The sequence below is a fragment of the Chinchilla lanigera genome, unplaced genomic scaffold (genome assembly GCF_000276665.1).
Source record: "Chinchilla lanigera isolate Chin_1 unplaced genomic scaffold, ChiLan1.0 scaffold00090, whole genome shotgun sequence".
Classification (NCBI taxonomy): domain Eukaryota; kingdom Metazoa; phylum Chordata; class Mammalia; order Rodentia; family Chinchillidae; genus Chinchilla; species Chinchilla lanigera.
This window is the reverse complement of record NW_004955491.1, coordinates 4,178,842-4,199,623: the sequence shown is the minus strand read 5'-3', so window position 1 is coordinate 4,199,623 and position 20,782 is coordinate 4,178,842. Positions and strand designations below refer to the sequence as shown.

The following is a 20,782-nucleotide window of genomic DNA, read 5'->3' as shown; positions in this document are numbered from 1 at the left end:
GTGTCCAAGTCCTGGGCCGGCAGGCGGCTCCGAGGGCCGGAGAGAGGCCTCTCCGGGCTTCCCAGGCAGGAGCCTCTTACCTGCCAAGTCTTCTCAGGAAGGTTTCTCCAGCCCGCTGCAAGAGGGCCGCTCGCGACCTGCCACTGGCAGCCTCTCACGGGCACTGGCTCGGGGGGGCCCGTGGGGCTCGCGTGATGCTTATACAGCCTCGGTGAGGGAAAATATACTTTACGAGTCTATCTTATGCATCCTTCGAAAGGGACACAACAACAAAAGACGACACGCCAAGAGGCTCAAGGCTTTCCCTCACGCAGAGCCCGTATGAAGCTGGGCACGACCGCGCGTCAGTTGTGGCCGTCACTGCAGCACTCCAACGCCTGCTAGTGAGTCAGTGCCACCCAAGCACCCTGTCAGCGGAGGGCTCCGGGCCGCTACGGGCCAGGGGACGTCCCTCCGCCTGCAGGTGAGCAGCAGGCCTGAGCGGTCCTTGGGAGCCGCTCGCTCCCAGAGCCCCCGGGGCACCTGTCCTCATTCAGCCAGAGGCAACTAGAGCGGGTCGCGAATGGATACCAAGCCTTCTGAGGACACGCGGGCAACAACAGACCCCGCGAGGCACGGGCCTGGCCCGGCGCCGCCCACCGTCCTTAGGCTGGGCAGCTTTTTCTTGACAAGAGGAGGAAGAAACAAAGCCTCAAGAAGTAACAAACACATCACGTGGCTGTTCCTCTGGGGCAGCGTGTTCCCTCCTGAAAGCGCTTGTCTTTGCGCTGACTTATCTCCACACGAACAGAAGACAGGCCCGAGTCCCACCCTCCCAGACACACACACACTCCCAAACCACCCACTGTGGAGACACACAGCTGACAACCTGACTGTAGTAAGATTTCCACTCTGACAATCACCTATCGGACTTGGTGGCACACACCTATAACCCCGGCACTGAGGAGGCCTAGGCAGGAGGATGGCTGTGAGTTCCAGGTCAGGCTCAACGCCAGCCTGAACCACACAGCAAGACCCTGTCTCAAAGAAAAACAAAACAAAACAAAAAATCACCTGTGCAAATCTTTAACCAGGGACTGGCTTTCCCCATCACCCACATTTCTGAGGTGCCCCACCCCCCAGAAAAACAGAAATGTGAGGCTCACAAGCCACTTAGTAACACGAGACACACATTTTCTTAACGCAGCTTTTCTACCCATCACTTCACCTTTTTCAATAAGCAGGACTATTAAGTCTTTCAGACTGTATGCGGCTTAAAGTTTAAAACTACAGATAAATGCATTAGGATCTAAAAATTGTTTTCTACTTTCCTTATTTTAACCTGTCTGCTACTTTCTGCTTTAACTATCATCATTTCTCTTGTCACCATGGCTCTAGGTCTCTGTCCATACTTAAGAAACCTGTGATCATCACCACTTTCCGCTTTCTGCGCTATGGGCTCTTACCCAGGTGTGCCCAACCCGTGGCTGGTGGGTCCGGCACACCTGGCCTGTCTGGGCCACACTGAGCGAAGGGGAATGGTCTCATAGGAGATGTACGTAAATACCAGAGCTTCCTTCAAGTTCCAGTATTTTTTGTTGTAACGCAGGCACGTCCCACTCCGAGGGCACCGGTTACAGCAACCATGGCCTTTGCGATGTGAGACCCTCCCCGAGTTGCGTCGCACACCTGCACCTTCATTCGGTCCTAAGGCGAAGTCTCTCCTAAGGCTTTCAAGTCACCGTGCCGACACCACAACTGTCGGTGGACGAGGGTCAGGCTGGGTGATCAGAGCCGCAAACGCTGGATTTTACAAGGACTGGGGAAGCTGAGTCATCAGCAGAGGCCCACAGAGCACCCTCAGGAGCCACTAACCTCATTCAACCCAGGAGCCAGGAGGGGGCCCGTCTCCGTGAGGACAGGTGGAAGGAGGGTGCGCGCGGCCCCTAACGGGCCTGGGCCAAGCGGCGGTCCCTTCAGGTTGCGTAAACACACAGGAAGGGTTACATCAGAACTTAGTTTGAGGCGGCAGAAGGACTGATTGGGCTAGACATGTGCTTCCATAACGACTGTGGGTGACTGGAGTCCTCCCTCTGCTGAAAGGTGTATCGTGGGTATCTAGGCTTGAAAACGACAATTGTGTATCTGTTCACTTAGAGAAAACAGTTTTCTGTGACAAACCACCCTTGCTTCCCTAACCATGCTCCATGGATTTAGCCGTATGCTATCGACACCAATTCACATTTTCAGCAGTACCAGGCCCCTCCTCGGGGTGCCCTGCCGGGCACGGGCATCTAAAAACAGCACAGGCTGGAGGCTCATCTTTCAGCGGTCAGGCACTCTGGGGTACGGCGGCCAGTTTTTATCAAGTGCCCAGGGAAATGCCCCGGGAAACTCCCCTTGAGCTGGTTACTCAGAAATAGCTTTTCATTTTGTAACTGCTTTTAAATATGTTTTTTAAAACTCCTCAAGAAAAATTGACATGTAGGCTTTGAGGTATCTGCCACAAAAATACCGTTTGAATGTGAAACTGGTAATAATCTCAGTCTACGCCAGACATTAGCAGGAAGGGTGTTTTTGAACCAAATGAATGGTATAAATGGGATCACAGTTCCAGACGGGTAAGAAACTGTCTCTCTGTGGGCCCGGGCCGAGTGTGCACCTGTGATCCCAGCTGCGGGAGAGACTGCAGCAGGGATTGCAAGTCTGCGGCCAGCCTGGCTAAGTGAGGCCCTGTTTCAAAGTGAAGCAGAGCGGGGTGGGGATGTAGTTCAGTGGTCAGCGCCAGTGGGAGGCCCCGAGTGTGGCCCCCAGCACTGCAAGAACAAAGGTGTGGAATTTAACGTAAGTAGTACCATTCGGAGCAAGACGCAAGATCAGCACACGATGAAACTTTTGCCCTCAAAAAAAACTTACACCAGGCACGGCAGCACACACACAAGCCCAGAACCTGGGAGCCACGGCAGGAGGACAGCCGTGAGTTCAAGTCCAGCCTGGAATGCAGAATGAGACTGTGCCTTAAGACAAAACGAGAACCAACCAGTAACCCCCGCAACAAACACCACTTAGTGAATGCCTTCTATGACATTAAATATGCTAACTGTAAATAATTCTTAGAGCCTATGATTCAAATGGACTGAGAAAGGTTTTCAAACTTTAAAAAAATCATTTTCTCAAAGTAATTAAGTCCCACCAAAAATTATGTATTATAACTGATTTTTACTAATTCAAATAACCTCTTTTTTTCTGGTACTTTTAATTATATACAGATAAAATGTGAAGCCCCTAAGGCCAGCCAATCTCACTGTTTAATATAACATTTCACACAAAAAAGCAAACCCTCCTTCATTAATCCATGATTATTTATCTGCTTACTTACAGACAGCGTCTTGCTTACGTAGCCTAGGCTAGCCTTGAACTCAGCGATCCTCCTGCCTCAGCCTCCTGAGGGCTGGAATTATAGCTGTGTACCACCACGCTTGGCTATTTTTTTTTTTGTTTTTTGAGACAGGGTCTCACTATGTAGTTCAGGCTGGCCTTGAACCTGCAGTGATCTTCCTGCCTCTGTCTCCTGAGTGCTGGATTACAGGAATGTGCTGCCATACCCGCCTCTCATCCATGATTATCATGCTTGTCTGATGATCCACTAAACTTAGCACTTAACTCATTTCAAGGGAAGCTAAGTGGTTTATCCGGCTCTGCTGTCCAGAGTAAAGCTGAGTGTGAGACCACCTGTGGAAGACTTGCTGCGAAGGGTGTCGTCTTACCTCACGTTGGCCCTTGTGAATCCCTGGGCTGTGTGTACCCCCCTGCCTATCGGGGGCCCCCCGCTGGCTCTGGGCAGTGAGTCAGGGCCTCTGCACAGAGCTGCATCCCTGGTCCTCTTTTCACTTTTAAATTCTGAGACCACGTCTCACCAAGCTGTTAAGTAGCCCAGGCTAGGCTTGTACTTGCGATCCTCCTGCCTCAACCTCCCACAGTGCTGGGATCACACGCACCACCACAACCAGCACCTGTCTGGCCTTTTTAACAGGAACCTTCAGTTAGGAAGAAAAGAAGCCATCAAAATGTAAGGACAATTAAAAAGATTGTTCAGGTTCAACACTGAGGATTGACCCCTAAGAGCAATGAACTACACCCCAGCCTTTTTATTCTGAGAAAGTCTCACTGAGTTGCCCAGGCTGGTCTCAAACTGGCAATCCTCCTGCCTCGGCCTCCCAAAGGACTGTAGTTACATGTGTGTACCATCACATCCAGTGAGTTTCAAATTATGTATTTAAAAAATTGCGTACACTTGAGAGGAACAGCGTTCAGCGCTGCTAAGGGCTGTCAGACGCCAGCGCCCTGCGCACGCGCACTGCCTGTCCACAGAGGCCTACAGGGCAGGCACGCCGGCTGAGGCCAGTAGGTGAACGGCACACTGGTCCAGCCCGGGGGCTTACACTTGAGCTCATAGTGAATCTGCCTTTTCACTTAGAAGATCTTTTTCACAACACCACCATTACGACACCAACTCCCTCCCATAGTCAGGCTAAGCATTTCATAAACACAAAGGACTTTACATCATCCTGAATGAGGCAGCAACCTCCAAATTCAGTGTGGAAAAAGAACCTCCCAAAGACCATAGCAAAGCACGGTTTCAAGAAAAACATTTTAAGGGAAGTATTTTCATAAAATTAAAAGGAAGCAAAATGAAATCACAGAGAGCAAAGTTTTCTGAACTCAGGCATAAGAACCAGCTGCATTTTGGAGCCTTTTCTTCTCTATTAGTTCTCCCAAGCACTTTTGAAATTAAAATCCAAAAACTGTGATACTTCCTATGTAAAACCACCGCATGAACGACAGACAGCTCAGCGCAGCTCTGGGGCCGGGGTGTATGAGGGGCGCCAGCAACGCCAGGTCACCGTGGTGCCAGCAGTGGCAGAGCAAGTTTTTAGGAGCTTTTCTGTTAGGCAGTCAGGGACAATGAAGTGCAAAAGCAAAAAATCTGACAGCTTCCGTCCCTAAAAGGTGCCGGAGAATGACTCAAGGGTGCATTTGCTAAGTTAAGAGGCTTGCGAACTTATTTCAAAAAGTCACACAAGTTCTCTGTGAGAGTTTCAGGCAAAGTCTTAACCTCTCAGCTTTGTGATGGGGACGCACAGCGTACACCTGCACTCGTGTGCGAGCAGCTCCAACTGCTCTCGACGCGGTGTCACTTACGTTCAGAGCAGCTTCTCCACACTTCTCAATCGCCGCGAGACCCTGGTTATGAATGTGCGTCTCCAGCAGCTTTTTCAATTCTCCCAGGCCATCCTGGATTCGAGATACAAGATTATACATGCGCCCCAAGTCTGAAAGAAGAAAGCGGCACCTTTAAGCACGGGAACAAACTCTGCGTATCTGTTCCCCTAGTTATATATTTATATTGAGATGAAAAATATTCTCTCCTAGGTATTTTTAGATCCTAACTAAAAACATTTAATTATAACACAACATTTTCTCTTTGGTATATGTATATTTTGCCGAAAGTAACAATGAAGTTAGGCTATTGGAGAAGTTTATTTTGCAGATTGTATAGGTTTATTTTCCCCCTTATTAGAATCCACTAACAGAAGACTAGATAAGTCTTTTAAATAAAAAACTGCACTTAGGGGCTGGGGATTTAGCTCAGCGGCAAAGCGCCTGCCTGGCAAGCGCAAGGTCGTGAGTTCGGTTCCTGGTACCGGAGAAAAACAAAAAACAAAACAAAAAAAAAACTGCACTCAATACTTCTAAGGTTCTCAAGATTGACATACTAGTGTCTGACACATAATAGGCACTCAACTATTGGTTTTTAAAAAATGAAAATATTTAAGAAAATGGATAGCTATTTCAACTGTACGAACAAGTCACAAGGTAGTCAGTCCCCCAAGTTCCTCATTTCATAAATATGTGCAGCATATATTCAATATATGAGGGACACATAAGAAAAATCCCCAATCCAAACAGGGATGTTTGAGCTCCTAACATGACAGTAAAACACAGGAAACTAAGAAAAATGTAAACAACAGTTCTCTCACCTCGGAGAATGTTTAAAGGAAGAAAAACCACTGGGGGTAGTATCATTTACTGTTAAAGTGCATGCAGCAGACTGAACTGGAAAGATCCTCCTTCTCCAAACCGATACCCAAAATACTTGACGGAGGTCAGAACTTGTTACCACAGTCCACACCTGACAGCTCTTCGGAAATGACAGGCACTGGTAATGCCACGGGCCCCAAGGCTGGGATTTCAAGTCATTTGAAATCCCAGATACCAGTGCAACAGGAAGTACAGCACCTACCCGTCACGAGTCTTAGCCCACCTTCGTTCTTGTCAGCATCCAACAAGTTCTGGAACTCCGTGTGGAAAATTTCCAGGTGCTTCTCGATGAGGACCTGCTCGCACTTCCGGGCCAGCTCATCCTGTGTGCTCTCATGCAGATAGACCTGGACTCTCCTCTGCTCCTCCAGCAGACGAGCCTCTGCCTAGAGTTAATGTGAGGCAACGGTTTTCATTTGCTGCTAAAGAACTGTTGTGTGAATAATGGCAAGTTAGCCTTCAAATCTGCTCTAATAAAATATGATTAAGAAAAAAAGGAAAGGGGACTTTTGTTTTTGAGCAAATGCCAGCCATAGCTGAAGAGCCAGTGAGACTGTCTCGTTTTTCCCACTTTTCAAATTCCTCTTTAAGCCGGGTGTGGTGGTGCATGCCTGTAATCCCAGCACTCAGGAGGCTGAGGCAGGAGGATTGTTGTGAGTTCGAGGCCAGCCTAGGCTACAAAGTGAGCTCAAGGTCAGCCTGAACTACACCGGTGAAACCCTGCCTCAAAAAAAAAAAAAAAAAAGGACAAAAAACAAACCAACCAACCAACCGAATTCCCCTTTAAAGTCTGCCAACGTTACAGTCATTACTATTCAACCACCTTCTCGCTTTAGTGGTATTCCATCTTTTGGGGTAACCTCCCCACCTGTCCCCAGAAACCCACAGTCCTTTCGGTATGCAGACACCATAGTAAGAACCTCTATTCTGGACCGAAAGCCGCTGGAAGTGAGGGGCCACACCAGTATCGTTCCAGACATGACTACTTGAAAGAAACTCAGCAACGGGACTTTAAAACCCAGCTCAGCCTGAGTATAATGTGTACTTCTGAAACTCACTGGGTAACACACCTTAATTTCTTGCATTTCCTCCCAACAAAGAGCGGGAAACAGGCGGTGGAAGAAGGAACAGAAGGGTGGATGTCACGGTGTGTTAGAACCCAGCACCAGAAATACGTGGTAAAAAGTGTCAAAGAGGAGCTACAAAATTATCAAAGCAAGGAAGAAATTTCAGTAATTTCAAATGGTTCAGGTGATCTGAATAAAGATAAAAATTGTATTTTGAATTGCAAGCAGGCCGTATTGTCCAAAAACTGCCCAGAATCATTTTCAGATTTGAAATAATTTTGCATAAATCTGGAAAAACTGGAAATGAACACCCAGTAGCCAAGAAAACGTAAAGTGAAGAAGGGACCGCGCGGAGCCTACACGGAGCACCTGAGGGGCACCACCCAGCCAGAGCGCGCAGCGGGCGCCTCGGCACATCTGACGGAGAGTGAGGGGCAGACAAGCTCGGACAGGACCTGCAGTGTGCGCGGAAAGGTCGACACGCTTACTGCGTGCTCACCGCTAACAAGCCAGTACATCCAAGTAAAAGCAGGAGAGAGGAGCAGAGCAAGGAGTGCACAAGTAAGCCTAACAATTTTCAAGTTACCCAACTGAGGCGCTTAATTTTACCTAATTAAAAAGTAAAATTTGTACGACAAATTCTAGCATAATTTGGTGAATGAAACAGCACTGCCCACTAAAGTAAGTGTAAAATACGTTTACAATTCGTTAACCAAGAAACCCACAGCAACAGTGCAATTCGGGTTACAAACATACGCAGGAACAACATCCCAGGGCTCGAGGGCTGGTTCTGTTTTTTCCAAGAGTCAGCAACGAGTGTGCCATTCTATTTCTCTGATCACAGAGCTCTTTAGGACATGAGGGATGTTAGGGGTGCAGATCCTGCTGCACGGCTCGGCCTGGCCCTCTAGAACGAAGGCTGCAGCAGCCCAGCACACCGCACAGGCCCGCGGAGGCGCTGCTGTCTCTGGCTGAAGCTGCATCCGCTTTCTGAAGAACAGTCTTGCCCCTTCCCAGACGAAGACCGGCTTTGGACCTTACGGCTGAGTCGCTCTCTGAGGGGCCCCGGCTTCTCCCCTCTTGAGCTCAAAAGAGTGGCCATGCTCTTCAGAGGCTTCCTGCAGAGACCGAGCAGCAGGACAGTGATGAGGCCTGAGCAAGAGGGCGCTCATGGCTGGCTTCCTGGACTGGGAGGAAACCAAGAGCCCAGTGTGCAGCACACAGGACAGGCACGTACGTTCTTTACCGACCCCTGGACAAACACGCTCCTGATCAGCAGACAATGATACCAGAATACCAAGGGCAATTCAAAGGACAAGATAAAGAAACAAACAAAAACAAAAACCAAACAATCAAACGACAATATAAAACCAAGCTCTTTTATTAGGAGCAGTTCCTTATAGTAAAGACCCTAAGGTGGCCTAAATTATTCAGTCATCCTTGAAAAACGAGCTGCAGATTCTCGTGTCTCACCTAAATGACTTCTGAAAACAGAAAAACAGAGACCCCCAAGGAATTCGAACATTTAGCCCAGGGTAGCTGCTCTAGGCACAGTATTTCTCTTCACGGTTTGCTCTTCACCAATACTGCTCATGAGCTGTGTGCTGCGCTAGTCTGTTTTAATGTTAACATCACTTCTCCCTAAGTTACTGAATGAAACGGGCTACCTTTACCCTACAGTTCTGCTGCAAGGTATGTGTGGGGCCAAACCTCTCCGCCAGACTTGCTTTTCGTCACACACTCATCTAACGTGCATATATACACATGTACTTTGAAATCTCATTTTAGGTGGTTTCTAAATTCAAACTAATGTAATTCTCATAATAATCTACTATTATTATTCCTATTTCATGGGTGAGGAAGTTGAACAGAAAGGTTAAAACTGATGCCTATGAAGGTAGGGGAGGGCTTTCAAACGACTCACTGTTCTGTGGAGTTGCAGGCTTCTAGAACAAGAGCAGAACCGATTGTATGGTGGAAGTCAAGACCTGTGCTTACCGAGTCAGTGCATTACAGATTTCCTCAGGCAGGTCTAGAACACACCAGGCGGATCTGGGCCAAACCTTAACACCTCCAGAGAAATGCACTCCATGATGCACAGGTAAGCGAGCCGATCGCTACATGAAGAGTCCACAAAAAGGTCAGGCTTGGGACTATTGGGGATGTGTACCCTGCTGAGAGGCTCCACTTAAAAACACAGCTTTGCTTTTGGGCCGGACCCTAGCCGTGCAGGTACCCGGGAGGTGGGCAGTTGGTGCCCAGGAAGCCACGCGGCAGGGAGCATAGACCTTTGAGCTGGACCCTAGCTGTGCCGGCACCTGGGAGGTAGGCAGTTGTTGCCTGGGAAGCTGCGTGGCAGCATGCACTGGCACACACTGACCCTCAGGCCAGCCACTGATGCAAGGTCGAGAAATATCATGGCACAGAGAAGCAATGACACAATTGGCCTGCCACGTGCTGGCCGCGGAGACCCGCCTGGGGATGTGCATGAATCATCCCGACATGGAGAAACCCTGGGAATACATGCCTCACAACGGGTCGCTCTTGGCCCTGCCGTTGAGAACCAGAAAGGTCCAGAGTCAGTGGAGAAGCAGCTACTAAACAAGGACCCAGAGAACATGAGAACGAAGACTCAGAAGTCTAGTTGACCAGGGTCACGAGAGCCGTTCAGAAGCTGGAAACTAGGAGGACCTTGCCCAATACCTGAGGAGAGCCCCTGGAAGCCATTCTTCCCCTGACAGTACAGGCTGCAGTGGAGGAGCACGTGGAGCTCTGGAGAGGTCTGCACCCAGATTCCTGCTGCCTGTGCTGATGGTTGGGGAGAGGACACTAAGTGGTTGTGGGGTCCCAATGCGCTGGGAGCCTGGAGAGAAAAAGCTACAAAAATGGCTTTCACCCCAGATGGCTCACTTGAGAGGTTAGTAAGAATTGCCTCCTCAGTATTCTATAGCTCTGATGAGAGGAGGCCAAGGAGAGAAAACAAAGAGACCAAGAAAAGCAGCTGCTTTTGCTGCAGCACTGACAGAAACAGACCCTAAGTCTGACTCTTGGGGCCCCAAGAAGAACTTGATGACTGCATTCATCTGCTACTGCTGTTAAAAGCCAGGCCACCTCAAGAGGGACTGCCCTAAGAGGCCCCATGGGCCATGCCTTGAATACAAAGGTGACCACTGGAGATCGGTCTGCCCTCTGAAGCTGAGGCCCCAGAGCTCAGACCCATCCTACCAGTTAGTCCAACAGGAATGAGGGGGCCCGGGGCATACTCTGCCTTCTCCCTCTGGCTAGACTGTCATCTCCATGGAGGAGCCCCGGGTAATCATGACTATAGAGGAAAAAGAAAACAGCCTGTTGCTAGACACAGGTGCAAGTCTCTCGGTCCTTCTTTTCAATCCTGGCCTTCCTTCCAGCCGTCACACCTCAGTGAAAGGAGTCACTGGTGAGGAGGTACTACACTATTTTTTACAACCATTAGGCTGCAACTACTTGTTACATCTTTCTTGCATATCTCTGTCTTTCTGAGAAACCACTTTGAAGATACCACTGTGTACTACAGCAGCCATTGATATTTTCCTACTAATCTGCCCATAACTCTGTAATGTTTGTACTGTTCCTATGCTATTTCATAAATGGATATATGTTTATTATTATGCATTTCCTACAACAACCATTGAGAATAGTCAATGATTATTCAATTGGTCACTCATGTATAGCTCTATTTATTTTCTTTAGAAACCGCTTTGAAGATACCAAATAGTACAACAACCGTTGATAATAACGTACCACTTCTGTCTGTAGCTCACTATTATTTATCTATTTGTTTACCTGAGAAACTATCTTGTAGATAACAGTATGTAAAACAACAACCATTGATAATTTCCTACCACTTTGTCTGTAATTCGGTAAGCCCCCCCCATTACTGTGTTATCCTTCTTTTACTCTTTAAAATAATAATAATAATAAATAAATAAATAAAAACACAGCTTTTACAAAATCACCATCTACAGGAAAGGCTCAGTAAGAGAGGTGTTTAAGAAAACAACACTGTCGTACTACAAAATACAGTTACAGACAAGGTGAAGGCTCAGAAAGGATGCATTTCAGAAGTCCATCTGGTAGGCAGCTGTCTGACACGCCCGCCTCACTGGGACTCAGTCTGCACACAAATACAATTTAACCCAAAACATGCACAAAGAACTATAAGGATCCCAAGTGTAGTATTTCTGATTTGTTTCATCATTAGATTATGAGAAAAACTGTTTGTCAAGGACTTTCACCTTCAAACTTAGGAGCTCCACTTGGGAGCACTGTCCTCCCTGGGAAAATGCATCCGGACACCGCCAGCGGGGCAAGACCTTCCCCGTGAGATGGGCACGGAGCTGTGGCTTTTACTAACTTCCTATGCTGACTGACCTTCTATCTCTGCAGCCCACTCACTATCCAAGTGAGTAGGAATAAGGGGCAAAGCAGGCATCAAACTCAGCTCGCTCCAGACTCCCTGGACTCTACGAGTACCACTAGTTCAGGGGTCAGCAAACGACAGCCTGTAGGCCAAACCCCGACGATGCTTGTTTTTAATAGAAGTTTTACTAGAACCCTGTCACACTTGGTTGTTTACGTGCCGCCATGCCACTCCTGCCCTACAACAGCAGAGCTGAACCGCTTCAGCTGTCCACACAAAGTCCACAAAACCTAAAGCAGTCACGATCTGCCCATGTACAGAGAATGTTCGGCAACTCCTGACCTAGTCACTCCTCAGAGCCTATGTCTGGGATACCTGCATCTCCAAGGAAGAGAACGATGAACAACCCTACAAGGACCTCATGTAACATCACTTAGCACAGCAAAGGGTGTGTGACACACGGGTCGGCCTTGCCTGTTCTCACTCAAGTCAGGATGCAGATCCTCCTGTTTCCAAAGGACCGCTCCTCCAATGCAACTTGAAAGCAGTGTTACAGCTCCGAAGGGGATGTTATAGGAGCAGAAACTTAAAATGTCAGCAAACTTGAAAAATATTTGTTTCTTAAAGCTGTCTCACTGGTGAGACTACGACGCTCATTAGACACAGATCCACACCCAGGAGAAACAACCGAAACCACGAAAGGCGTGCAGTCACACACTCAGTCACAACCATCGCAGGTTCACAGCAGCCCCCAGAGACGCAGGAGAAGCACACACATGCGTGGGGACACCACAGGACACAGTGCCGACACAGGACTCGTGTGGAGACTGTGTGTGCTAAGAGGTCGTTTGAGGCGCAATGACCGTACAACGTAAGGCTGCTTTACGTACTGTATTTACGCTTACCTTTTTCATATATTCAGTAACTGGGTTCTGCTGCAAGAATTCAGTACTCTCTCTGGTATAAAATCTCTCTGTGTCAGCCAAAAATTGAGATTCAAAGGATTCTTTATACACTGTTAACGTAGGGCCCTTTGCAAATGCATCATCTTCATTCAGCCCCAATTCCACTAGAAATAAATATGAGCTGTATTTCAATTACCCTATTTTTGTTATATTTCACAGAAAATACTTAGGTGTAGCATTCAGTTTCAGTTATGCTTAAAAGTCAATGGAAATGGAAGGTCTAAGGTAACTTATTTACTAGTACTAAGGTACATTTGTTTCAGTAAAAGAAAAAAATCCAAGTTGTATTAAAATAATAATAATAATTAATGACCCATGGCCAGGAATACTTCAAAATTATCATAAAGTTCACCTGGAGAATTTTTTACCTTTCCAAAAACAATAAAAATTGCATATTTAAACTTTCAAAGAAATAACAATGCTACCCAAGTTTTAAAGACATTGTATTACTTTATCAGTTTCTCGATCTCAATTTTTCAAGCTGATATAGATTTCTGGTTATCATTTAGCTCAATAACACTACCACAGTATATAAATAGTAATTCAATATGTGACCAGAAAAGAAAAAAATTCAAATTTCTTTTTCACCAGAATTTCCTTAAGGCACAAGGATCAAACAACTGTTATGATGAGTAAAGTCAAATAAAAATCACACTGACTTAGCTAGCAACATTCCTGATGGTATTAAAATATTTTTAAATGAATCTGTCTGATATTGTAATAATTTCCATGTGATATGAAAAGTGAATAAATTAAAGGGACATTATTTACCATAAGACTGTACAACTCCACTAATCAGTCTTGTATTGATGGTCTCACCATTTCTTTCCTTCTCAATCAGTTTTAAAACAGCATTTGTTACCTTTAGAAAGAACACAGGAAAGTTATTCGCAGATTACAGAATACAACAGACACCATTACATATCCTGCGGGGGTCAAAGCCACAAACAACGCAGGGTGAGAAATGCTCTCGTGGATTTTAAACATGAGAAGAACACAAAGGCTGAGTAATGACATCAGGAAGGGGTTTTAAAAAGAAACAGACACACACACACACACACACACACACAGGCTCACATAAGTAGGTACCTGTTTATTCAATGGCCTGAATAGACAATCTCTCCAAGTTACCAATGCAAGCTGGATTAAAAAAAAAAAAAAAAGGAAGTTTAAATATCTGTGCTTTTGTTTTTCTAAGATCAAAGTCAGGAAATAAACTGAATCCCACATTTTATCAAAATTTCCACATTATAACCTGTAAAATCTGAGATCAAGAGCTGCTCACGGAGGTAACCACTTCAGCAGCTACGAAGGACAGGCACCGACCAGCTCCCGTTAACAACCAAGACAGAAAGACAATGTCAGGACAGTATTCTTCTCAGCTTAAAGGACTGGTCGCAACCTATACACTTGTTCCCTGGATCAAATAAACTTAATTTTTGACCTAACACTTGATAAAATAAATCTGTTTATCAAAGTTTTCTAACAGTAAGATAAATTACGGATTATGAAAATCACCAAGTTCTATGTCTCAATCATGGTGGGGGTTTCATGTACGTATACAACTATAAATGCATCGAGCTATGTACTTGGAATGGATGCAGTTCATGGTATGTTCATCATCCCGACCTCTCACTGCACTTGTATTAATGTGTTTGTTCAGGAGATCTGCTTTTTGACTGAGTGTACAAACATAGCCTGTTCTTCTATCTCCCTTCACATCCCACAGGAGATGTTCTGACTAAGCACTATAAAGATGCTCTGAAACAGGAATTTTAGATTTGTATGTGATTTTTTTTTTTTTTTTTTGGTTTTTTTCTCCGGTACTGGGAACCGAACTCACGACCTTGCGCTTGCCAGGCAGGCGCTTTTGCCACTCAGCTAAATCCCCAGCCCCTGTACGTGATTTTTAAACTGTGGCATGGCACATTAGTTGAAATAAAATTTAAATTTTTAAGAGTTTAACACACAAACTTTTGAGAAATTTATTTAAACATAAATGCCATTAGTCTTATTTTTCCCACAGTTAATGATATGATCAAACTGATACTTCTAAGACTGTATATAAATTTAGTTTATTACATAAAGAATTTTTAAAGTGCCGACTCTACTAAAATAAAGAAACTATAGGCAATATTTAAGAGAAAAATACTTTTGAAAAAGCATAAACAATGTCCACTGCAGGCTGATATTGGAACAAAAATAAGATTTCGTGATTCTGACATCTGAAAGACCCGTGAAGGAAGAGCCTCACTTTCCAGGGGACTGTCACGCCAGGGGCGCAGCAACCTCTCCCTGCAGAGCCTAGTCTCGGCACTCACTGTCTGGCCGCAGCTCCCAGGCAGGAGTGAGTGGAGCTCCACACTGCGCCTATAGCTTGTGAGCAAGCGCTGCTACACCTGAGGAATTCTGCTCCCAACTTCTCTAGATCACGACTCCCTTAAGCACACCTAATTGGACCCTGACAACTTGTCGCCTGAAGCCAGGCAAGCTGAGAAAGCAGCAGCAATGTACATTTAAAACACTTCGAACAAACCAGGGAAAAGGTCTTACGAAGCACTTTAATGTATTAATAATGAAACTGACTGATCTGAAAGGAAACCAACAACTTCCTTTAATTAGAAAGGAAACAAAAGTCATTTGGAAAAAGTAAAACTTCATGACCTGTCCTGAAACAATTTCATGATAAAGCAACTCCATTTTCTGCAGATCCTGCACCACACGTGAGAGACACCCTGAGAACGCTGCACCCTGCCCGGTGCTCCCCAGGCTTCCAGGCGAGCTCGGCAGCTTCGCCTGAGCAGTGCATCTCTAGGGGGTTACTGATCAGCCTTTGCCACAACTTACAGCACTCGAGGATGCAGAAAGCAGGTGTTCTCAAAGAAGATTTAAAAATAAATAAATAGCCAGGTGTGGTGGTGCATGCCTGTAATCCCAGCACTCGGAAGGCTGAGACAGGATTGCTGTGAATTTGAAGTCAGTGTAGCGTACACGTAGAGTTCAGGGACAGCCTGAACTACACAGCGAGATCTTGTCACAAAGATAAACAAACAAATAAAATAAAAATTAATAGGCAGGCATGGTGGTGCACACCTGTGATCTCAGCGCTCGGGAGACTCAGGTAAGAGAATTAGTGTGACTTGGAGACCAGCCTGGGCCATGTAGTGAGTTTGAAGACAGCCTGTACAGTGAGAACTTGCCTTAAAAAACCAACCCCTCCAATAAAAGCAATGATAAGTGATTGGTTGAATCCTGAGAGAAACACTCTATAGAATATTCTGTATGCTGTATTCCTCCTTCACAGTTGAACAAAGTACACAGAAAAGTTTTTAAAAATTGTCATGATTTTTGGGAATCTGTGAAGTTGCTCTATGGTACACAAGATCCTGTAGGTCAAGTGGGTTTGTAAAAAGGAAACAACCGAAACCACGCTGATTCCTACTCTGCCAACGGTGAGTCTCAAGAAACCACTTCTACATGGAGAAGGCAGGAGGAAGAACAGCCGCCACCCCACAAGGTACGATGTGCGCAAGCTGCACGCTGGACGAGATAAATACGTATGGATTTGTCAACTAAAAAATGTTTAAAGAAGGGGAAGTACAAAAACCTCAGGTCAAAAAGCAACCTAGAAAGCTGTGTGAAACAATCTAACTACATAACAAAGGACCACCATGAGGCAACAGTTTGAGCATCGGGGATTGAGCTACATAAATCATAAAATTAGTTTGTGCATCTGGGTTTCCTGTTTTTCTTTTAATTAAATTTGTCAAAAGTGAAATAAAACATTGCTATTATAGTGACAATCCTGGCTGTGAAGGTCACCTCATTACGTATAATTTGCTATTTTAACAGCACTGGTACAAAACGGGTCCTGTCTGGGTGCATCTGCCAGGCCACAGCCGACAGGCTGCCCCTGGGGGGCCTCCCTCAGCTGCTCCTTCACGCCGCTTCCGCCCGCGCGCGAGGCCTCCTGGAGAGCTCCCCACAACAGACTGCCGCTCCGCCTCCGGACCTCGTCTAGGCTGAGGTCTGAGCTACATTTCTGCTGAGCTCCCAGGTGAGAGCTGACGTTGCAGGATTAAGGACCATTCTTTGAAAACCAATGGGGGCCAAAAATCCTTTGCTGACTGAAAAAAAAAATATATATATATATATATATATTTTTTGTTTGTTTGTTTGTTTTTGTTTTGTTTTGTTTTGTTTCTGGTACCAGGAATTGAACTCATGACCTTGCGCTTGCCAGGCAGGCACTGTGCCACTGAGCTAAATCCCCAGCCCCTGAAGAAACATATTAACAGGGGACTGTGTAACTCATTCAGGGTCCCCTCCTGGAAGCACAATTCTCAGGCCAGGACAGTACCAGAGGGCCCATCTTTAGCGCCTGAGTTTCCAGTCTGGCAGGACTCAGGGCATCTTGAGCCAAGATGAGGGCAGCTGTACGTGAGATGAATGGCCAGTCAAGTAACTGACGCCACTTCACAAGGTGGATGCAGAAGTATGCAGCTGGACTCTGGAATCCCAATTTCTTGTCCTTCTACTTTCTTGCCGCAATGTATTTAAGGGTCATGTACTAATAAAGGAAATTACCCATTTTGAAAACAGCTTTAACATGTGCTTAGGTACCTTTCCTGAAAGACAAATCAAGAAACACTTTTGAAAAGTTAAAAAAAAACCAACTTACTGAATAGATTTCATATATTCCTTTCCTTCCTTCATCACATTCACGGCGAACCCAATGTCTATTGAGGTAGGCACAAATTCCATTCAGCACTTTGCTTGAAAATCGGTAATCTTCCCACTGCTGGGTGTAGAACTTGAGTACACTCTCATCCATCAAATCTTCTCCATCCTGCAAACAAGTTCACTAGAGCTTTAAGATGATTAGTCTGCCACGTTCTAAATGTAAGTTAATGAAAACCCTACGGCCTCAAACCATTATGACTGTTGACGGCTTAGGCATTACTCTGTACGGAAACATGGTGCTTAATAAAAATTCTCACAAGAACACAGTAAAAAATTCTTTCACGTCAAATTAAACTAGAACTTCTTTTTGTGGCGTTAAATATGCACATGCTCATAAAAGTTCCCTGAACTTTTAGACTGTAAGGGCAGTTTCCTTTTTATTAAGAAATTCACCTTAAAAATCACCTGTATTTTTTATATTTTCCTGTCAAAAAATTAACATGTAAGAAGGTAAATACAATATTTTTTCATTAGTAAGATCTCACCGAAGTGTGCATTTACCAAAATTATTTTTCATGAGATTTGCACCTTTAAACCAGATTTCCTAGGCAGTGACACATCTACAAAATCATGGCACTCAAGTGACCCAACCAGCCATGCAAAAACCTGACCACCTCTAGGTACAACCAAATTTCTTGTTCATTTAGGTAATATGAAATAAACTTCAAGGTGTAAAGCTAAGCCATTCTAGGTTATGGTGGACCTTTAAAATGCAAAAACACCACTGATGGCCTATCAATCTTTTACACAACACAAAACCGTGTCCCTCACTCTGGTGCCAGAGAATAATCACAATGTTCAATCTACGCAGTGATAGAAAGAAGAAAGGACACAGTGGTTGCAGCAGGCCACGAGAAACGCTGTTTCCGGGTCAGGAAAGTGATACTACATTCCCAAAATTTGTGGTCCATCAATTATAATCTGTTGGAATGGTGTGTTTCCAGTTAGCTAGTAAAATAAGACCGGCTGAAAAGTCTGCATATTATTGGTATAAACTGAGTCTTTAAACTCCAAGCATCCCTGGGAAGTTTGCAAGGAGAGTAGGGATGTCTTCACTCGGTCTGCACAGCCTACGTGGCACCGATGAAGGTGTCACCTGTTTACCCAACGCCTGCTCCAGACCATGAAGACAGGACAAGGGCAGAAGGTGAAAAGGGACAAGACTCCCGCTGCGCTGAGCAAGGGCTCGAGCGGAAGAGCCCAGAGGTCAGCGTTACCGGTAGGCCCCACCCTCATCCCGAGCACAGCACAGCAGTTTTCGAAAAGACTTCACGACCACGTGTAACAACCAAGATTACATTGCACAACGTGATAAGCAACACTAGAACATCTCCACGCACATGTTAATGCCCAAAGCAAAGAACAAATGGATGACTTGTCCGCGCTTACTGAAGGTGGAATCATTATTTCCCCTTTTAGATATTCTATTATACATGTTCAACACAGCCATAAAACACCTTACCTTAAGAAGATTTGTCAAGTAATTCTTCAAAAATTCCTTAAGTCGTTTGTACAATTCCAAGCCAACAAACTGGGCTCCTCCGGGCGTCTGTCCCTTTTTTGATTTAGAAGGCGGCACTCCAGCTCCCCGGGCTTGGTTGGACTGGTGTACGCTAGTGCAGTAGTTATAAACATGGCTTGCAGAGGAGCTAAGGAAACCAACACGTGAATGCACAACAACAGCGACTGAGACGAACACATTCCCTTGTATTCTGTTATCAACGCATTCCCAATGTATCAGCCAAAGCCTGTGAAACAGTGCGAAAAAGCTCTCTCCTGCATTCCCAAGTAAGGAAGAAGTGAGGACGCCCGTTCACAAGGGTGTATGCAGCCTGGAAAGCTCGCGGCACTTCCCGCAGGATGACTGCCAAGGAAGAAGCCCAACCGCTCGGGCTGCCTCATGTGCCTGACTTCGGGGAAAGCTGCCTCGTGAGAGCCTAGGTGTGGGAAGAACTGGCAGTAGGTAGAAAGGAAAGACTGCAAATACAGTGAAAAGCAATTACAGTATTTATTTCGGGAAAGACAGCAAGTTACTAATAATCTCAGCTGGTGAAGATGTTCAGCTATAAGTAACAATTCCAGAAGCACCTGTTATAAATCTTACAAGCGGATGCACACAGCTGGGTTCTAAGGTGAGGGATGCGGGGAGCGCAGTCCCTGCACCACTGCGGTGACAGGTGTCTGCAATCACCGCCCACGTGCCCGGAGCAGGGACATCTGCAGTGAGAAGAGGCTGGGACAGGGACGGCAGAGACCTGCGTGCCGCCACAGCCTATAAGCACGATGGCTGAGCTAAAAACAGGAAATGGAGAAGCAACACACAGCAACAAAATGCAGCAGTCTGGCGTATGTAAGGGTATGCCACTACACTGAAGACACTTCCCATTAGTGAGGAAAAGACTCTTTAAGAAGCGACAGTAAAGAAAGCTATTTCAAAAAAACATTACAAATGAATTAATAAGAATATACAAACTGGGGGCTGGGGATTTAGCTCAGCGGCAAAAGCGCCTGCCTGGCAAGCGCAAGGTCGTGAGTTCGGTTCCCCGTACCAGAGAAAAACCAAAAAAAAAAAAAAAGAATATACAAACTGAAATCGTAAAACTAGGAATATATGAAGGACCACTTACTAGTTACTGGGCTAGAGAAGCTCTTTCTAAGCAGTCATACAAATAATACAAAAGTCTGAATATATCGAAGTAAAAATACCTTAAGTTAACGGAGTGCTACTATCTTTAATTTAGGCATCTCTGTAGAAACATGGCCAGACCACACCCACAGAAAAGCCAAAGGCTAAAAGAAAGGTACATTAGTGGTCAGAAGCTACTCTTCAACTTCAGCAGCAATCCAATTATGTCTAAAAAGGGGGGATCATCCTATTACACGTCACAGAGAATGAGATTACAATAACCAGCTATCTCTGTGCATGACCCAGTTTTGACAAGTATTTTTTAGAGACGGTCTTGCTAAGTATCCCAGGCTAGCCTTCAACCTGTGGTGATCCTCCTGCCTCAGCTTCCCAAGTGCTTGTATTACAGGTGTGCACCACCACACCCAGCAGACAAACCTTACTATATTCCCACATTATTCCACCCATGTGCCCCTTCACTCCGACTTCTTAGGACATGAAATGTAATTCCATGGCTCATCAATCCCATTCTTCCTTCCTCTTATCCTAAGAGTAAACAACCCCAGGACTTGGTATATGCTGTTCCTCTGAACTTACAATTTCACTGGATAGCTGTATAAAGTTACTTTACACACTTTACATTTTCGGATTACACAAACATAAGTTTGCTCCCGCATGATTTTGATAAGGCTGAGCTCGCTGCAGTCACATGTAAGATGGTGTGTACTTCACACTTGCAATAATGTACCCATTCTCCAGCTGACGGCCCTTGCTAGATGCCTTTCGGCAGGTACCAACTGTGTGTACTGCCAAAGCTGCCCCATCATTAACACGTTCCTGTGTAAAGCTGTGCAGGTTCCTTTCATGAGCTCATCTTTACTGCACGCTGCCAGGCCTGCTC

General features: G+C 45.7%; 1 protein-coding gene across 1 annotated transcript in view; it reads right to left on the bottom strand.

Moving 5' to 3' along the window:
- Positions 1-20,782, bottom strand: part of Cul1 (cullin 1) — a 47,084-nt gene that overhangs the window by 12,860 nt on the left and 13,442 nt on the right. The window contains exons 2-8 of the mRNA XM_005404888.1: positions 18,718-18,892; positions 17,194-17,361; positions 13,602-13,652; positions 13,284-13,374; positions 12,453-12,616; positions 6,305-6,467; positions 5,182-5,312 (exon numbers count right to left, since the gene is read on the bottom strand). Coding sequence (XP_005404945.1) covers positions 5,182-5,312; positions 6,305-6,467; positions 12,453-12,616; positions 13,284-13,374; positions 13,602-13,652; positions 17,194-17,361; positions 18,718-18,892 — 943 coding nt within the window. The remainder of the gene's footprint in view (positions 1-5,181; positions 5,313-6,304; positions 6,468-12,452; positions 12,617-13,283; positions 13,375-13,601; positions 13,653-17,193; positions 17,362-18,717; positions 18,893-20,782) is intronic.